Here is a 17,142-nt window from a genome sequence, read left to right as displayed (position 1 = left end):
GCAGAACTTCAGAGGGAGTTGTAGTACGGATGCAGTGTTGACAATGGCAGTGTTAGCAGCAGCGCAGTAGTTGGTGGACAACGTTTCAGACATCAACAATGCAGAGGACGATGTTATGAAGTCAGGATGATGCTTCAGTGGGAGGCATTGCTAGAGCACATTCCTCGCTAAGAGGCAGTGTTGATTTCCGGTAGCATCAGATGTGCTCTAAGTCTCAAATTTTGCAGGGAGGCTTCAGCACATGCATTCCAAAGAACCCAAAAAGCGTTTTGGGAAATTCCATCTGGAGACAATTTTATAAAATAATTAATTATTTTTAATGGGTCCCTAAGTCTGAATGTAGGAAATTAAAATAATTAATGGATATTAATCTAACTGTGGGTGTAACTTCTAGAAGAAGACGAGGATCAAGCATACATGATCTTAGCCATTGATTAGCCTCTAATCTAGGTCGTTGAATATCAACGAGGAGATTATTTAAGGAAGCTTGAGGGTCATTTGGAAGACACACAAAGTTGATCAATCAGATCGAATTGTTGAAGCTAGAGACAGTGCAGTGATTTGTAGTGATCATGCAGAGAGGGGCAGAGGGAGTTTTGGCTGGAGGATCTTCTCCAGAGCCAAGAATACTCAGCAGAGAAGCAAAGAGACACACAGAAGAGGCAGCGCAAAGGCCAGAGAGGGTGACGTAGAGCCAGGAAGGGCTCACGCAGGCCCCACACAAAGCAGTGCAAAAGCCTTCACACAAAAGTCCGAATTTGTTGAGGAGGCTGATGTTTCTGAGCTGGGAGGGTTGGAATCAGCTCGAGAAGGCAAATCGATTCCCAACAGAGGTGACGCAGTGCCTTAGTGTGAAAATTCTATCACTGCAGCAACTAATTTACTTATCCTACTTATTTCATCATAATTTATTCATGAAATTACTTCAACAAACATTAAAATAAATACTGCTGCAGATATCACATTGTAATATAGAGACAAACATATGCACACATTGACATAGTTATTTTGGACTAATGTCCTTGGAAAAACCTAATGTGGGAAAACTGGTGCAGCAAAGGAGGATTTTATTATTCAGCAATTTTCTAGTACAACAGGGTGCCAAACTAGCTTACCCATAGATAGACAAATTTCTAGCAATTCTTATGATCTAGCGTAGGCCCTACTGACCTCTGCGTCAACCCACTGAGGCTCTGCGCAACCTCTCTGGCCTTCTGCGTCACTCGTGCAGCCTCTGCATGGATGACGCATGCCCTTCTGGCTCTGCGCGGCCTCTGCTGCCTCTGCATGGCTTCCTCTGGCTCTATGTCTGCCTCATCTGCCTCTGCGCTGATCTCCCATCTCTCTATTCTATACTTGTTGCCTCTTGACTGCTCTCCAGACCACTGGTTCAATTTCTCAGCAAACCCCGCTCCAGAAATTGAACTGACTGGTCTCCCTCAGTATGTTCTCCAAGTGCCCCTCAAGCCTCCTCTTATACTTTTCCTGTTGACATCTCAACGGCTGAGATTAAGTCCCTAATCAACGGCTAAGATTAGATCTGGCTTGATCCATGTCTTTTGGACCATTCTAACACAGATTCATATTAATACACATTAATATTTTATTTTCCCTAAGTTTAGACTTAGGGACTCCTTTAAAAATATTAATTATTTTAATATCTCCTGATCTGTTTAGAATCTGCCCAAACCCTTTCTGGGTATTGGAGATCTTATGTGCCCCAACCTCTCCACCAAATTTCGTGGCTAGAGCACATCTGATGCTACCCCAAATCAACACTCCCTCTTAGCGAGGACTATGTTCTAGCAATACTCCTCACTGAGTATTACTCTAATCATCCGGCATCAGTACCTGTGTTGATGCTAGGCCTTCTTGCCCAACATCCTATGCACTGCTGCCTATTGTACTGCTACCCATGAATCTGCTACTGCCATTGTTGCATCTGTACAACAGCTCCCTCTGCATCTGTGTTGCTGCTGGTCCTTTCTCCCAACACTGCATCCGCACTGCAACTCCCTCTGCATCTGTGTTGCTGTTGGTCCTTTCTCCCAACACTGCATCTGCACTGCAACTCCCTCTTCATTCGTGTTGCTAACACACTATTTCTGAAAGGGGTTTCTTACTTTCCCCATCTTTTCCCTGAAGTAGTCAAATTTTGACTTTCCAAGGGCCTTGGTGAGGATATCTGCCACTTGTTCCCCTGTAGGAGTGTAGCTCAACTGTATAGCTCTTCGTTGGACACAATCTCTGACAAAGTGACATTGGATATCAATATGCTTCGACCTTATCATGGAATACTGGATTCTCAGAGAGTTTGATGCAACTCTGATTATCACACATGATCATGGTCGCCTCCATATTTCTTCTGAATAGGTTTACCAACAGTTTTCTAAGCCATATGGCCTCACACGAAGTTGTGCTTGCTGCCATATATTCTGCCTCAAACGAGCTCAAACCCACAAACTTCTGTTTCCTACTGCACCAGGAGGTCATTCTTGATCCAATGTTGAAACAGTACCCAGAGGTACTTTTCCGATCCACTGAACTTCCTGCCCAATCTGCATCAGTAAATCCACTCAACCTGATATCCTTCCCCTTGTTGTACAAGAGCCCAGAATCAACTGTTCCCTGTAAATACCTGAGAACGTGCTTGGTTGTTGCTCAGTGAGCCCTCTTTGGTTCCACCATGAACTGACTGAGGGTGTTTACAGCGTAGCAAATATCTGGCCTGGTATTGACTAGATACATCAGGGACCCTATGAGCTGTCGATATAGAGTGGGATCGACATCCTTGTCTTCTGATGCATCAACCTTCTTCCAGTTGGTGATCATTGGCATAGCCATAGGTCTATAGTCTCCCATCCCGACCTTTTCAGGATTTCTGTAGCATACCTTCCTTGCCCAAGGAAGATTTCTCCTTTCTGCTGCCAAACTTCCAACCCTAGGAAATAGTGCATTTGTCTAGATCCTTCATATCGATCTTTGTGGCTAGATTCTTCTTGCAGCCTTCAATGAGTCTGGATGATCCTGTCAGGAAGAGATCATCCACATATTTTACTAAGATAAATGGCTCGCTCTCGACAACCAGATAGTAGAGATTCGGATCCGCGTCACTCTTGACAAACCCCATCTTCTGCAAGTAGCCATTTATTCGACCATACCATGCTCTTGGTGCCTGCTTCAGCCCATACAAGGCTTTCTTCAGTCTGCATACATGAGACTTCTTCTCATGAGTTTCAAAGCCCTCTAGTTGTTCAATGTATACTTCTTCTTCTATTACCCCATTCAGAAATGCCGTCTTGACATCCATCTGATGGATCTCCCATCCCATCTGGGCTGCAAGAGATATCACGGTCTTAATAGATGTATACCTGGCTACCGAGGCGAATGTTTCCTCATAGTCAATCCCTTCCTTTTGAGCATACCCCTTAGCCACAACCCTGGCCTTGTATTTTTCAACACTGTCGTCCGCAGCATATTTGATATTGTAGATCCATCTTGAACCTACCACAAATCTGTCTGGAGGCCTTGACACCACCTCCCAGACATAGTTTACCATTATGGAGTTATACCCCTGCACCATTGCATCTAGCCAGACAAGATGCTGAGCTACCTCCTTGAAGCTAGCAAGTTCTCCATCCTGAGCTACTAACCCCTGATACCTTTTTGGTTGTTTTCGCTCCCTTTTATTGTTCCTTGGCTCTCTGATGAAGTTCTCTACATCACGTAGAATCTGACAAAGTTCCTTGCTAGTTCTTCTTCTACCAACAGGGTCTTCTGTTCGCTCCTCTTCCTCATCCTGAGAATCTTTTTGATTTGAGGAAGGATTCTTCACTCCCGTTGGTTGAAGAGGCATGACCAACGGATCTTCTTTTGACTGCTCCTTGGAAGGCATTTCGCGAGATCTTCTAAAGGCTCTGTCCTCCATGAAATTTAAATCTCGTCATACTACTACCTTCTTGCTCCCTGGAAGATAGATCCTGTATGCCTTAGCATTCTCGCTATATCCTGCTAGATACCCCTTTTCTGCAGTCTAATCCAGCTGCTTCCTCTTTTCTTCGGGTATGCGACAATATGCCAAACTCCCAAATATCCTGAAATGACTAACTTCAGGGGTCTTCCCAGTGAAGACTTTCTCTGGAGTAATCTTGCCCAATGCCTGATGAGGAGTCCTATTATGAACGTAGACAGTTGTGTTGCATGCTTCCACCCACAAGAATTTTGGCATATCCTGATCATACAACATGGCCGTAACTGCCTCTACAATAGTCCTGTTTTTCCTTTTTTCCTCCCCATTCTGCTCTGGATTGTAGGGAGTTGTCCACTCTCTTATGATGCCCTCCTTAGCGCAATAATCGGTGAAGTCCTTATCGACATACTCTCCACCATTATCTGAGTGCAAGACTTTTATATTCTTACCTGTCAAATTCTCCACTAGAGCCTTGAATTCCTTTAATCGACAGAAAACCTCATCCTTGGTTTTCAGAAAATAGATCCAAGTTTTCCTCGAGTGGTCACCAATCAAGGTAAGGAACTACTCGGCACCGCTGAGAGCTTTGACGGACATAGGTCCGTAGATATCTGAGTGTATCAATCCTAGTACACTCTTGGCCGTGTGGTTGCTCCTAGAAAATGTCGCCTTGGCATACAGTATACTTTCCTAGAGTGCATCCCCTGCATACATCATCTCGTTCCGTACTCAGATCCAAAACTCCTGTTACAGTGCTCCTGAGAATTCTCAGAGCTCCATGGTGCAAGTGACCCATCTTTTTGTGCCATAGTTCGTTCAAGTCTTTGTCCCCATGACTGCCTATTAGTGCCATTGGAGATTCTAGTTGTAGTCTATATAATCGATTACTATTGATCCCGATCTGCACTTTTCTTTTCCAGCTTGGGTGTTTGACGTATACCTTTTCATTAATGAAGTAGACGTCATAGCCCTTGCCTTGTAGTTGTGACATGGAAAGTAAGTTCATCCCCAATCCTGGTACATGCAGTACATTTGTGGCACGAAACCGCTCTCTTGATTCTATCTGAAAAGCTATGGTACCCTTTCTTACTAGAGTACACTTTGCCTTGTTCCCCATGGTGATCTGAAAGTTCATCTTCTCTTCTTGATATTCTAAGAAACACTCCCTGATTCTCGTCATATGCCACAAGGCTCCACTGTTTATATACCATACTTCTAATGATGCAACACTAGTCATGCACGCCACTTCTTCCAACCTGGAAGCCAACATAGAGAAATCGAAATCTCTGTCTCTTGTGCAATCTTCTGAAAATCTGCGAGAGTTCCTAAGGTTGGTACCTCTGCATCGTGGTCTCGACCCATAACTGATTTTCCCTTTCTATCTCTTATTATAGCTCTGATACCATGTGAAAATTCTATCACTGTAGCAACTGATTTACTTATCCTACTTATTTCATCATAAGTTATTCATGAAATTACTTCAACAAACATTAAAATAAATATTGTTGCAGATATCACACTATAATATAGAGACAAACATATGCACACATTGACACAGTTATTTTGGACTAATGTCCCCGGAAAAACCCAATGTGGGAAAACCGGTGCAGCAAGGGAGGATTTTATTATTCAGCAATTTTCTAGTACAACAAGGTGCCAAACTGGCTTACCCACAGATAGACAAATTTCTAGCAGTTCTTCTGATCCAGCGTAGGCCCTACTGACCTCTGCGTCAGCCTAAAACCCTCTGCGTCAACCTACTGAGGCTCTGCGCAACCTCTCTGGCCTTCTGCGTCACTCCTGCAGCCTCTACGTGGATGATGCAGGCCCTTCTGGCTCTACGCAGTCTCTGTTGCCTCTGCGTGGCTTCCTCTGGCTCTACGTCTGCCTCTTCTGCTTCTGCGTTGATCTCCCGTCTCTCTGTTTCGTACTTGCTACCTCCTGATTGCTCTCCAAACCACTAGTTCAATTTCTCAGCAAACCCTGCTCCAGAAATTGAATTGACTGGTCTCCCTCAGTATGTTCTCCAAGTGCCCCTCAAGCCTCCTCTTATACTTTTCCTGTTGACATCTCAACGACCAAGATTAAGTCCCTAATCAACAGCTAAGATTAGATCTGGCTTGATCCATGTCTTTTGGACCATTCTAACACAGATTCATATTAATACACATTAATATTTTATTTTCCCTAAGTTTAGACTTAGGGACTCCATTAAAAATATTAATTATTTTAATATCTCCTGATCTATTTAGAATCTGCCCAAACCCTTTCTGGGTATTGGAGATCTTATGTGCCCCAACCTCTCCACCAAATTTCGTGACTAGAGCACATTCGATGCTACCCTAAATCAACACTTAGAGGCTGACGCAAGCCCACATAGGGGCAACGCAGAAGCAATCGGGGAACTCATTGGTTCAACTGTTGAATCCGTCGAGACTTGCAGTGTAGAGTGAGGTAATCTCACTAATTTCTTCTATCGAGTGATATTATTTGTATTGGATTGCCAACAAAGCATCAAAGATTGTATTCAGAAATAATTTCAGCTTAATAATAAAAACCCTCAGATCTGCTGCATCGGTTTTCCCGCATTGGGTTTTTCCGGGGACATTTGTCCAAAAACAATTGTGTCATTTGTGTTGTATCTTTCTCTATTGTTCATTTTCTTGTTTCGGCATATTATTTAATTGGTGTAGGTTGCAGTTTATATATTTGATGTTTGCCGTAGGAAACTGTAAATAACTTGTTCATGTAAATCTAACAAGTAGGAGAAATATCATCAGTTGCTGCAGTAGGGATTCCTGGGTTTAAGGAATTTTCACAGCCACCCTTATCTTGCATAACTAGATTTTTAAATTTAAAAGAACCTTTTTTTCTTTTACCGAGGGAGGGGGGGTTATTGGTGGGGCAGGATGGAGGGGAGGATGTTGGCATTGATGGAAAAGGAACAACAAGAGCAACAAGTTGTGTTTCAGTTGATGATTAACAACAAGGTATATGCTTGATGTGTCATGTTGTTGAAGTATCTGAGGAGGTTTGCAAGGTATATGCTCGATATGTCATGTTGTTGCAAAGGTATGAATGTTGATGCTTGTTATAGCTTGATGCATTATTCTATGAGATGCATTATGTAGTAGAGATCTATGTTGAAGAGGTAAAAGGCAAGGCAATTAGAATGAGAATTGTTGATTTGGGGTAGCATCGGATGTGCTCTAGCCACGAAAATTGGTGGAGAGGCTAAAGCACATGAGATCTCCAAGACCCAGCAATGGTTTGGGCAAATTCTAAACAGCTTGGGAGATATTAAAATAATTAATATTTTTAATGGAGTTCCTAAGTCTAAACTTAGGAAAAATAAAATATTAATGGGTATTAATATAAAACTGTGTTAGAAGGGTCCAAAAGTCATGGATCAAGCCAAATCTAATCTTAGTCGTTCATTAGAGATCTAATCTCGGTCATTGATGGACCAACGAGAAAAGTATAAGACGAGGCTTGAGGGTCAGTTGGAGAATACACCGAGAAAGATCAAGAACTCGATTTTCTGGGGCAGGGTTTGCTGAGGAAATTGAGTGATCAGAGTTGCAGCTGAGGGGCAGTGAATACATAGCAGAGAGGCAGAGTTAGTACCGGGAGGATCAACGCAGAAGCCAGGAGAGGGTTGACGTAGAGCCAGCTAGAGGCCATGCAAAGGTAACCAGGCGCTGCGCAGAGCCTGAGGAGGGCCAGCGTGTGAGACGCAGAGGCTCCAGAGGCTGACGTAGAGCCCCGAGAGGCTGACGCTGGGCCAGATAGGCTGATGTTGGGCCAGAGAGGCTGACACAGACCCTAGAGGCAGCGCTGGGAGATTTCATGGGACAGATTGGAGCTGGAGAGTTGGATAGGGTGACACAGAGCAACAGAAAGTTGTATTGTTGCTGTGGGATCGTTCATTCGGTGGTTTAGCCGAAATAACTGTCTTCGACTGAGAGGTACTACTGTCGAGGACATTCTCTGTTGGGTGAGCCATTTCTGGCACCCTGGTTGTATTATGAAACAGCAATATAATGAAACCCTCTAAATAGCTACACCAGTTTTCCCGCATTGGGTTTTTCTAGGGACATTAGTCCGAAAACAACAGTGTCACTTGTGTGCTTGTTTCTTTCAGTTGATGGTTTGTATGTGTTGATATTGTACTTGTATTTATTTTTAGTATTTACATGGTAAATAACTTGTTAAGTAAATGAACAAGTAGGAAGAAATAAATCAGATAGTACAGGAAGAATTTCTAACGGATAGACTTAGAAATTCCAACATGGTATCAGAGCATGGTTGCAGATCACAGGATAACTGAAGGCATCAGCCGAGCAGAGCAGCAACAGCAGAAACAGTTGTCCCGAGTGACAGAAGTTGTTCCTAGCAGAAAGCAGCAAGGAAGGGGTGACGCAGAGAGCCTGCGTCATCAGTTCGAGCTAGGAGGAGGATCAGTGCTGAGGCAGAGAGGAGCAGACCTGACCTACACAGTGCCCAGTCATCTTTCTCAGTCAGGAAGGATCGACGCTGTGGCCAGGAGGTGTAGATTGTGCCGGTGTCGGGATTGTGCAGAGCCTAGAGGCTCTAACCTTCAGATTGCTGAGGCATAGGAGGTTGTGGGTAAGTTGCAGAGCAAAGCTAGTGGGGTACTGTGGTTAGAACAGTACCTAACAGGGCAAGACCAAGGAGGAGGGAGTTGTTGCCGAGGATTTCTAGCCAAGAAATCTAGATCAGTGGTGCAGTTGCACAAACGATCGGAGTGGGGCATCTCGACATTGGCAGAGGGATTTCCAGAAGGGAAATCGAGGCTCAGAGGGAGTCAAACCGAGAACTTTCAAACGGGAAGTAGAGAGACTTGAAAGAGTCGAAAGAGGAGCAGCGAAATGGCAATGAATGGGCTAAGAGATCAGGATAGACTGGACGGAGCTTCAAACTTCGTAGTCTGGAAGGCCAGGATCTTGTCCATTCTAGACAGGTATCGCATCAAATACTTCGCCTTGAAAACGATAGTGATCCCGGTTGACCTAGTTGAAAATGACAAGTATGAGGAGGCAATGGCCAGGGCAAAGTGCATCATCCTTGATGGTGTTAAGGATCATGTGGTGCCACATATTGTCGAGAAGGAAACGGCAAATGAGATGTGGGAAGCCCTGAAGAAATTTTACCATCATATTTCCGTGCAGAGGAGGATGTTACTTGAAAACCAACTGCCGTCATATCAGATGTAGAAGGGAGAGCAGATAGATGTCTTCCTCGGTGGATTGAAGGAGATTTGTGATCAACTAACTTCCATAGGGGCCACACCAGATCAGGAACTGATGGTGAGGACCGCATTGAACGCAGTCTCAGAGGATTGGGAGGTATTTGTCCAGAGCATACTGGGCAGGATGAGCCTTCTAGATTGGGAGGAACTGTGGGCGGCTCTTCGTCAAGAAGAGATCAGACGGGTGTCCAAGGCGGGGAGTAGCGGAAAAGGGGTCAAAATCAAAAAGGAGGAAGAAGAAGATGCGGCTCTCGCATTTGTGGGAAAGAAGGAGAAAAGGAAGAAGAAGGACCTCTCCAAGGTCAAATGCTTCCACTGTGGGGAACTGGGTCACTATGTGAACCAGTGTCCGAGGAAGAAGAGCAAGGGAGAGGCTTCTGAGACCAAGGTAGCGCTAGCGAGGGCAGAGAAAGAAGTGGAGACAAATGACGACTGTGCCATGAGTGCTCATGTGCCACTAGAAAGAAAGTGGGGAGACATCGAGCTATAGTCAGACGGACTACAGAAGATGAGGGGCAGGATCCTTGAGGTACCCAACCTCTTGGATTATACCTTGCTACGGGAGCCCCGAAGAGGAGTAGCAGGACTGGCGGATGTCGGTAGAGACGGATGCGGATGGAGCGACAGAGAGTGCTACAGTGCAGGAGTCCCAGGACAACGTGAGGCAGCAGTGCGAGATGCATGGAGTTGTTGCAGCAACGCAAAGGTCAGTAGAGGGAGCACTTGTCAGCGACAGAGGGAGCTTCAACATCGGAGTGTTTCTAGCCTGACGGAGATGTCAGAGTGGGAGGATCAGTTATTTACTTCTTAGTAACTGAGTTGCAGTGGCAGTGCTATGGGCAACACGATGCAACATGATGAGAGGGGATGCAGTGCAGATGCAGCAGTGGCAGTGGCAAGGCCATGGGCAGCAGCACGGATGCAGAGGGAGCTGTCGTACGGATGCAACAATGGCAGTGGCAGGGCCATGGGTAGTAGTACATGATGCAGTAGTGCAGAGGATGTTGGGCGGGAAGGCCTAGCATTAGCACAGGAACCGATGCTGGATGATCAGGGTGATACTCAGTGAGGAGTATTACTAGAGCATAGTTCTCACTAAGAGGGAGTGTTGATCTGGGGTAGCATCGGATGTGCTCTAGCCACGAAAATTGGTGGAGAGGCTAAAGCACATGAGATCTCCAAGACCCAGAAATGGTTTGGGCAGATTCTAAATAGTTTGGGAGATATTAAAATAATTAATATTTTTAATGGAGTCCCTAAGTCTAAACTTAAGAAAAATAAAATATTAATGGATATTAATATAAAATTGTGTTAGAAGGGTCCAAAAGTCATGGATCAAGCCAAATCTAATCTTAGCCGTTGATTAGAGATCTAATCTCGGCCGTTGATGAACCGACGAGAAAAGTATAAGAGGAGGCTTGAGGGTCAATTGGAGAATACACCGAGAGAGATCAAGAACTCGATTTTCTGGGGCAGGGTTTGCTGAGGAAATTGAGTGAGTGATCAGAGTTGCAGCTGAGGGGCAGTGAATACATAGCAGAGAGGCAGAGTTAGTATCGGGAGGATCAGCGCAGAAGCCGGGAGAGGGTTGACACAGAGCCAGCTAGAGGCCACGCAGAGGCAACCAGGAGCTGCGCAGAACCTGAGGAGGGCCAGCATGTGAGACGCAGAGGCTCCAGAGGTTGATGCAGAGCCCTGAGAGGCTGATGCTGGGCTGATAGGATGACATCGACCCTAGAGGTAGCGCTGGGAGATTTTGTGGGACAGATTGGAGCTAGAGAGCTGGATAGGGTGACACAAAGCAGCAGAAAGCTGTATTGTTGCTGTGGGATTGTTCATCTGGTGATTTAGCCGAAATATCTGTCTCCGACTGAGAGGTACTACTGCTGAGGGCATTCTCTGTTGGGTGAGCCATTTCTGGCACCCTGGTTGTATTCTGAAACTGCATAATGATAAAACCCTCTGAATTGTTGCACCGGTTTTCCCGCATTGGGTTTTTCCGGAGACATTAGTCCAAAAACAATGGTGTCACTTGTGTGCTTGTTTCTTTTAGTTGATGATTTGTATGTGTTGATATTGTACTTGTATTTATTTTCAGTATTTACATGGTAAATAACTTGTTAAGTAAATGAACAAGTAGGAAGAAATAAATCAGATAGTACATGAAGAATTTCTAACGGATAGACTTAGAAATTCCAACAAGAAGCAACAAGATAGGTCTTTGATGTCATTGATGTATGCACAGTTGATGTTGTGATGCTTGTGAGCAGCAAGGCAGAATAGAGAATGTTGTAGAGAGGTGCAAGGCAAGGAAATGTGATGCATTGAGTTATGCTTATGTTGATGCTATGTTGTGAAGGAGTTGTGATGATTGTTATTGAACTTCTTGCATATGCTTATGTTGTTATTGAATTGTTCATTACTATATTGTTGATCATTGTTATGCTTGATGGCAAGGCATGTCGAGCTGATTGCACAGTTAATGTATGCACAAATGAACATGTATTGTTATGCCTTGGAGGTGAACAACTTGCTATCATATGCTCTGATTGCATGTTGATGATGTTGCATATATTGTTATGGCAAAGGAGCAACAAGGTATGCTAGATATGGTTGAGTTAATGGCTTGGTTGTTATGGTTGCAAAGCAACTTGGTATGCTTGGTATGCTTCTTGTGTTTGGGTGCAAGGTATGCTAGATATGCTAGAACTATTGACAGTAGAACAAATGAGCAACAAAGTATCATGGCACAGTTGGTGTATGCACAGTTGTGTGAAGAGGTGCATTGAGTTATGCTTGTGTTGATGCACTGGTTATGGAAATGTAGTTGCATATATTGAGTTGGTTTGTTATCAAAGATTGTTGTGTTACAAATATTGTTTTAATGCAAGACAAAGGCAAAAACATGAAGAATATTGTTATGTTTTTGATGTTGTGATGTTATAGTTTTTGATGTATTGCTAATGTATGTTGCAAAAGGCTATGGTTGATATGGTTGCTGATTTAATCATTACATGTGGCTGAAAATAATATTTGGTGAAGCATTTATTTTTATTTTAATATTCAAAAATCAAAAGCTATGAAACGAATGATGGAATGTAAAGAGACAAGTCTTTTCACTCCATATTCATGTTTTGAATACCAACAACCATCAAAGCTTATTTAAAAAAGTGTATGAGGTTGCAAGACTATATGGTTAGAGAGTTAGAGAGTAAGTAAATTGGTTTGAGTTGTTTTATTACCTAGCACATATAAACAAATGTGAAGCAGATTTGAGGAGAAGAAGTAGGAACAAAGATGGATGTATGCAGATTTATAGACCAGGGAACCAACACATTGTTGTTTCTTGTATGTATCAGGGAATTTAAGTCTCCTTTCAAGTTGTATTTTGATAAATAACAGGTTGGAGTCTGTTGAGAAAGAGCTTCCTGTGGGTTGTAGCTTGCAGAAAATTGATGGGAGTTGGAGCTTGCAGAAGAAATTGAGGTAGGAGTCTCCTGTGTTTGGAGCCTACAGAAAATCAGAAGTAATAAGGGAATAGGAGTTTGCCTTTGCATCACAACAGTAACAAAGTCATGGTTTTTCCTCTCTTTATGGGTTTCCACTTATATTTGGTCTCCACATGTGTTGTTGTTATGTGCTGATGTAATGTTTTGGTTTACATATTACTTGTTCACATATTAAATATGTTTTTTATAATTTATTAAGCTGCTCATTTAATAGTTCAATTAATCATTTAAAAGAAAAGAAATTTAATGTCCATGAATGTACCAAACTGATTCACCCCCCATCTCAGTTTAGTCAAGTTTCCATCAGCGAGTTGGAGGATGTGCTCCTAGAGTACCCAAAAACACTCTAAATTGGGGTTCAATCTGTTGTCCCTAGTCACATGCTGGGAAGAACCTGAAGAACATTAGAGAAACTGCATGTGGTTATATATGCAACTTAGATATTATGATTTATCTACTTCATATTTCATGTTTATCCTAAATTCCTAATTCAACCTGGGATGAGTTCAGGCATCCTTGCCCTGCGAGTGGGTACCCATGCAACTTGGGTATTATAATTATCTACTTGATAATTTCATGTTATCCTAATTCAAGGCTAGCATGTAGTATGTGGTGTATATGTCTAAGGTAAGCTACAACCATTAACTAATCTTGAGTTGTATTCTTTCAGATCCTTTATTTTGTTAGAAGACGTTGGATGCATGTTACTTGAAACCAATACATTGTGTATTGCGGTTAAACACGTAAAAAGTGGTATACTCTTGTAAGACCGATGGAAACTAAAATCCACGTTTTGCTTAACTTTTCCACAGGGCATTGGAGGAACATTTGTAAAGTCAATTTCTGGTTGCTTTTTCAATGTAATGGGATTTCCCATTCATCGGTAAGTATTTTTCTTCTGTTGTAGATGAAATACTTGTAGAAGTATATGACACTTAAAATGGGTGCAATCAAAGATGGAGCAATTAAACATGGTTAGGACATTTCTTCCATTAATGATGAAAGTAGGTGGTTAAGCAAAAGAGGCTCTCGTAAATGCTCACATTTGTTTTCAAATCAATGTTTGAATTCCAATAAACATGATATCATAAGACATACCTTAGTTAGGGGACACATATGGAATGTGATACTAGTTTCTGTTATACACTATTTTCATTATCAACTTAATAAGGGTAAAGTTTTTTAAGTTTTCATTCCACAATTCAGGAAAATTCCTTGTTTTATTTGCAGACATTATCGTGGTGTTTTTCACATAGAGCATTACTCCAAAATTTAACCTTTGTCTGTTTTTATTTTGGGCAATAGGTTTGCAGTTGAAATTGATCAATTAGTCAAGAGTGCCGCTTTTCCAGAGTAGCAAGCTTTGAAATGAAATGACCTGTTTTTCTACATTTATGCGGCAGAGAGCTACATCTTCATTTACTAAGTTGGTGCATCTTGAGGTTTACACAGCATAGTGTTGGTGCATGCATTTTCTTTATCAAACACGCATACATATCCGTGGTGTGTTCCCATTGGAACATTATTCCAAAGGTTGACCATGTCTGTTTTATTTTGGTAATAGGTTTGCAGCTGAAATTGATCAATTAGTCAAAAGTGCCACTTTTCCGGACTGGCAAGCTTTGAAATGAAATGAAGTGTGTTTCTACATCTATGTGGTGAAGATGATGCATTTTGAGCTTTAGGGCAGAAATGTTGGTGCATGCATTTTTTATTATCTAAAAACTAATACCATACCTTTTTTCATTCAGTTGAAATTAAACAGTGATGTCATAGACTACCTTGTTTCAATTGAGCTAAATTAATTGCCCATTTTTTCCTCTGGGCTAGAAATTAATGTTGCATGGATATTTGTTCCAAGTAGCAATGTCATAGTTATTTGAATTTCCCTTTGATTTAAATCTAAAAGAAGTGGACTTCCCTACTTGAATTGAAAACAAACAGTTATGGCATAGATCCTTTGTATTGATTTGATTTTATTTTTCTCTTTTTTGTCCAAGGAAAACCTTGTGGAAACCCTCCCTCCTCCCAGAATATTTGGATGAATGGTATTTCAAGGGCCAACCATAATAGCACCTGATAAACCCAAGGGATTCGATGGGATTTCAACCTATAATTTATCACTTCCCCTTCTGCACTATCCCTTGGATTGGACCCTGTCACTTACCACTTCCCCATCAGCAGCATCCTTGGCTAGAGGTTCAATTGATTGAGCTACCCTTGGGGTTTTGCACTAATTTTATCTACAAGAAAACCAATATAGGATATGTTGATGTTGTTGGAAACCAAATCTCAATAAAGTTGTCATTTGTTAAGAAATAGAACACATGACAGGACCAACAAATTAATGGAAAAGGCTAACTAGCCCAACCCATGTTATACTCACACCAAAGCTACCAATATATAGCACAATGGGTGAATCCACCTCATAGGTAGATTTGCGTTAGATCCTAACACCTTGCATGGTGACCAGGCTAGACAATCTTAATTAAATAATTTAGTCATCACTCGAGGATTAATTACTGTTATCCTAAATGAATAATGCAATTTAATGGTGACACGAAGACTTGGTTATTGATAAGGTAAGCCATAGGCTAGCATTTTCTTCTCAATCACAAGTCTATCTCTTTGTATCAACTAAGCGGTAAACACTTGCAAAAGTTGATATACGAATCTTTCATAAGCCTTTTGATAGGAGCTTGAATGAAAAATTTGCTTGAAAACCCATGAAAACTAGATGTTGGACGATTCATCTAGAGTGAACTGGAAAAGAGCTGAAAGCTGTAAATGGACAATGCCGATATGTGAACATTTCCTAATTACTTGATAATTATGATCATTTGCCAAATAACTTAGCGAGAAGAAATTGATGTCCTTTCATAATTGGTGAACACATAGCATCACCCCTGTTGTACATGTTTCCCGTAGGCAGTGCTTGGCTGTAAAAACTATGCCAGGAAACCAACTTAACCAGCCTTTAGGTTGAAGCTGGCCTTTGAACCAGAGGGGGCTCCCTCAATGGTTATGAGGGTTTGTTTAACGATGTTTCACCTGTCACTGAACAACAACCTTTGAAGCACAATGGCCAGATTTATGGTCTTAATTGGGGGTGGTTGGTGATCAATGACAATCCCTATCCATGATTAAATGCCTCTCTCACAGGCTCCCTTCAAAACGTGTCAACCTCCAGCCTGACAGAATGACTTAGCTTTTCAAGGATTATGATAGAAGAATGTAAGGAGATTCCTAATAATTAAGCAGCGAGACATACTTCTTAACAACTAGGGAAATTTGGATGCGGTGTAGAAGATTTCTACAACCCAACAAAAACACATTGCAGAGGATGACAGAAGGCCAAACTGAAACCAATTCTAAGAGGAGCTATTTCGAATAGATACTCCAATAAGCTAATCTCTTTTAATTGCTATCAGAAGGCATAAAGCAAAAACCAATCAAAGAAGAGTTATCTTGGAAAATAGTCCAATAAGCTAATCTCTTTCTAAAGGTTATGATTTTGCAGGGGATTTAAGAATATAGTGATACTCAATCTACAATTACCCAGACCTTCCTATAAATGCTTTGAACATGTGCAGAAATAGAGTATGAAAATACTAGAAAAACATACTAGAAACACAAAATTTTGTCAAACTGGAGCTGGAAGGCTTTCATTAGAAATCTTATAATAGAAGCTATTACAAAGTGAAGAGCCTTGGCATCAAAAGCCCACACCAATTACTTCGAGATTCGAAGTATTTATAATGTTTACATCTAAATATCTTGCAACAAAATGCAAGATTTATTTACAATTGCTTTCAGAAATAGAACTGAAAAGCCTAAAAATAACAATTACTGAAATTGTTAACCATCAATTACAAAGATAGAAATAATGAGGAAAGATAGACCCGAATTGAGTTGTTGGTGCTTATTTTGCTGCATTACATTGATGATCTGATCCTTAATGGAGTTGCGTTGCTGTTGAATAGGCCTTGCTGTCACCCTGTCTCGTATTTTGCTGCACTCGTTGTTTCGCTGTTTTCTGCTTCGCTGTCCCTTTTCCCTGTCTTACTATTACTTACTGCTGCGTCATTCTTTGGCTCTCTATTACATTTCCCTTTAATATGGAGATTTTTTTTGAGGGGGGTGGGAAGAGACAGAGGAGAAATTAGTTGATTTTACAGAGGTTTTACAGTGGAAGAGGCGAAGAGCAGAGCCAATGTTGATCGCTTCATGGGCTAAATTAAGTCAAACTGATGAGCGATCGATAAGGAGGGGATTTAATGGAGGGGAGACCGAAATATGGAGAACGAAGCCTTATATCAAATATACAGGGATTACATGAGCTCTAAATTGGAAAGGATCGCAGAGGAATCAGGATCAAATCACAATTATAT

The 17,142-nt window shown here is 41.9% G+C and overlaps 1 protein-coding gene across 6 annotated transcripts in view; it reads left to right on the top strand.

The window, feature by feature from the left end:
- Nucleotides 1-14,601, top strand: part of LOC149225678 (uncharacterized) — a 223,154-nt gene extending 208,553 nt beyond the window's left edge. For 2 of the 6 annotated variants that reach the window (XR_016247688.1, XR_016247687.1), the window contains exons 9-11: nucleotides 13,564-13,634; nucleotides 14,057-14,177; nucleotides 14,316-14,601. Coding sequence is in view for 4 of the 6 variants with exons in the window: in XM_089377263.1 (XP_089233389.1) it covers nucleotides 13,564-13,634; nucleotides 14,316-14,382 (138 nt within the window). In the remaining 2 variants the exon portion in view is untranslated. Of the gene's footprint in view, nucleotides 1-13,563; nucleotides 13,635-14,056 lie in introns of all 6 variants that reach the window. The other 4 variants (XM_089377266.1, XM_089377263.1, XM_089377265.1 and 1 more) reach the window with 2 other exon arrangements.
- Nucleotides 14,602-17,142: the final 2,541 nt, after the last annotated feature.

The sequence above is a fragment of the Pinus tabuliformis genome, chromosome J, assembly GCF_031772625.1.
Source record: "Pinus tabuliformis cultivar Carrire ecotype Pingquan chromosome J, CPIR1, whole genome shotgun sequence".
Lineage (NCBI taxonomy): Eukaryota > Viridiplantae > Streptophyta > Pinopsida > Pinales > Pinaceae > Pinus > Pinus tabuliformis.
This window is presented reverse-complemented; position numbering and strand designations above follow the sequence as displayed.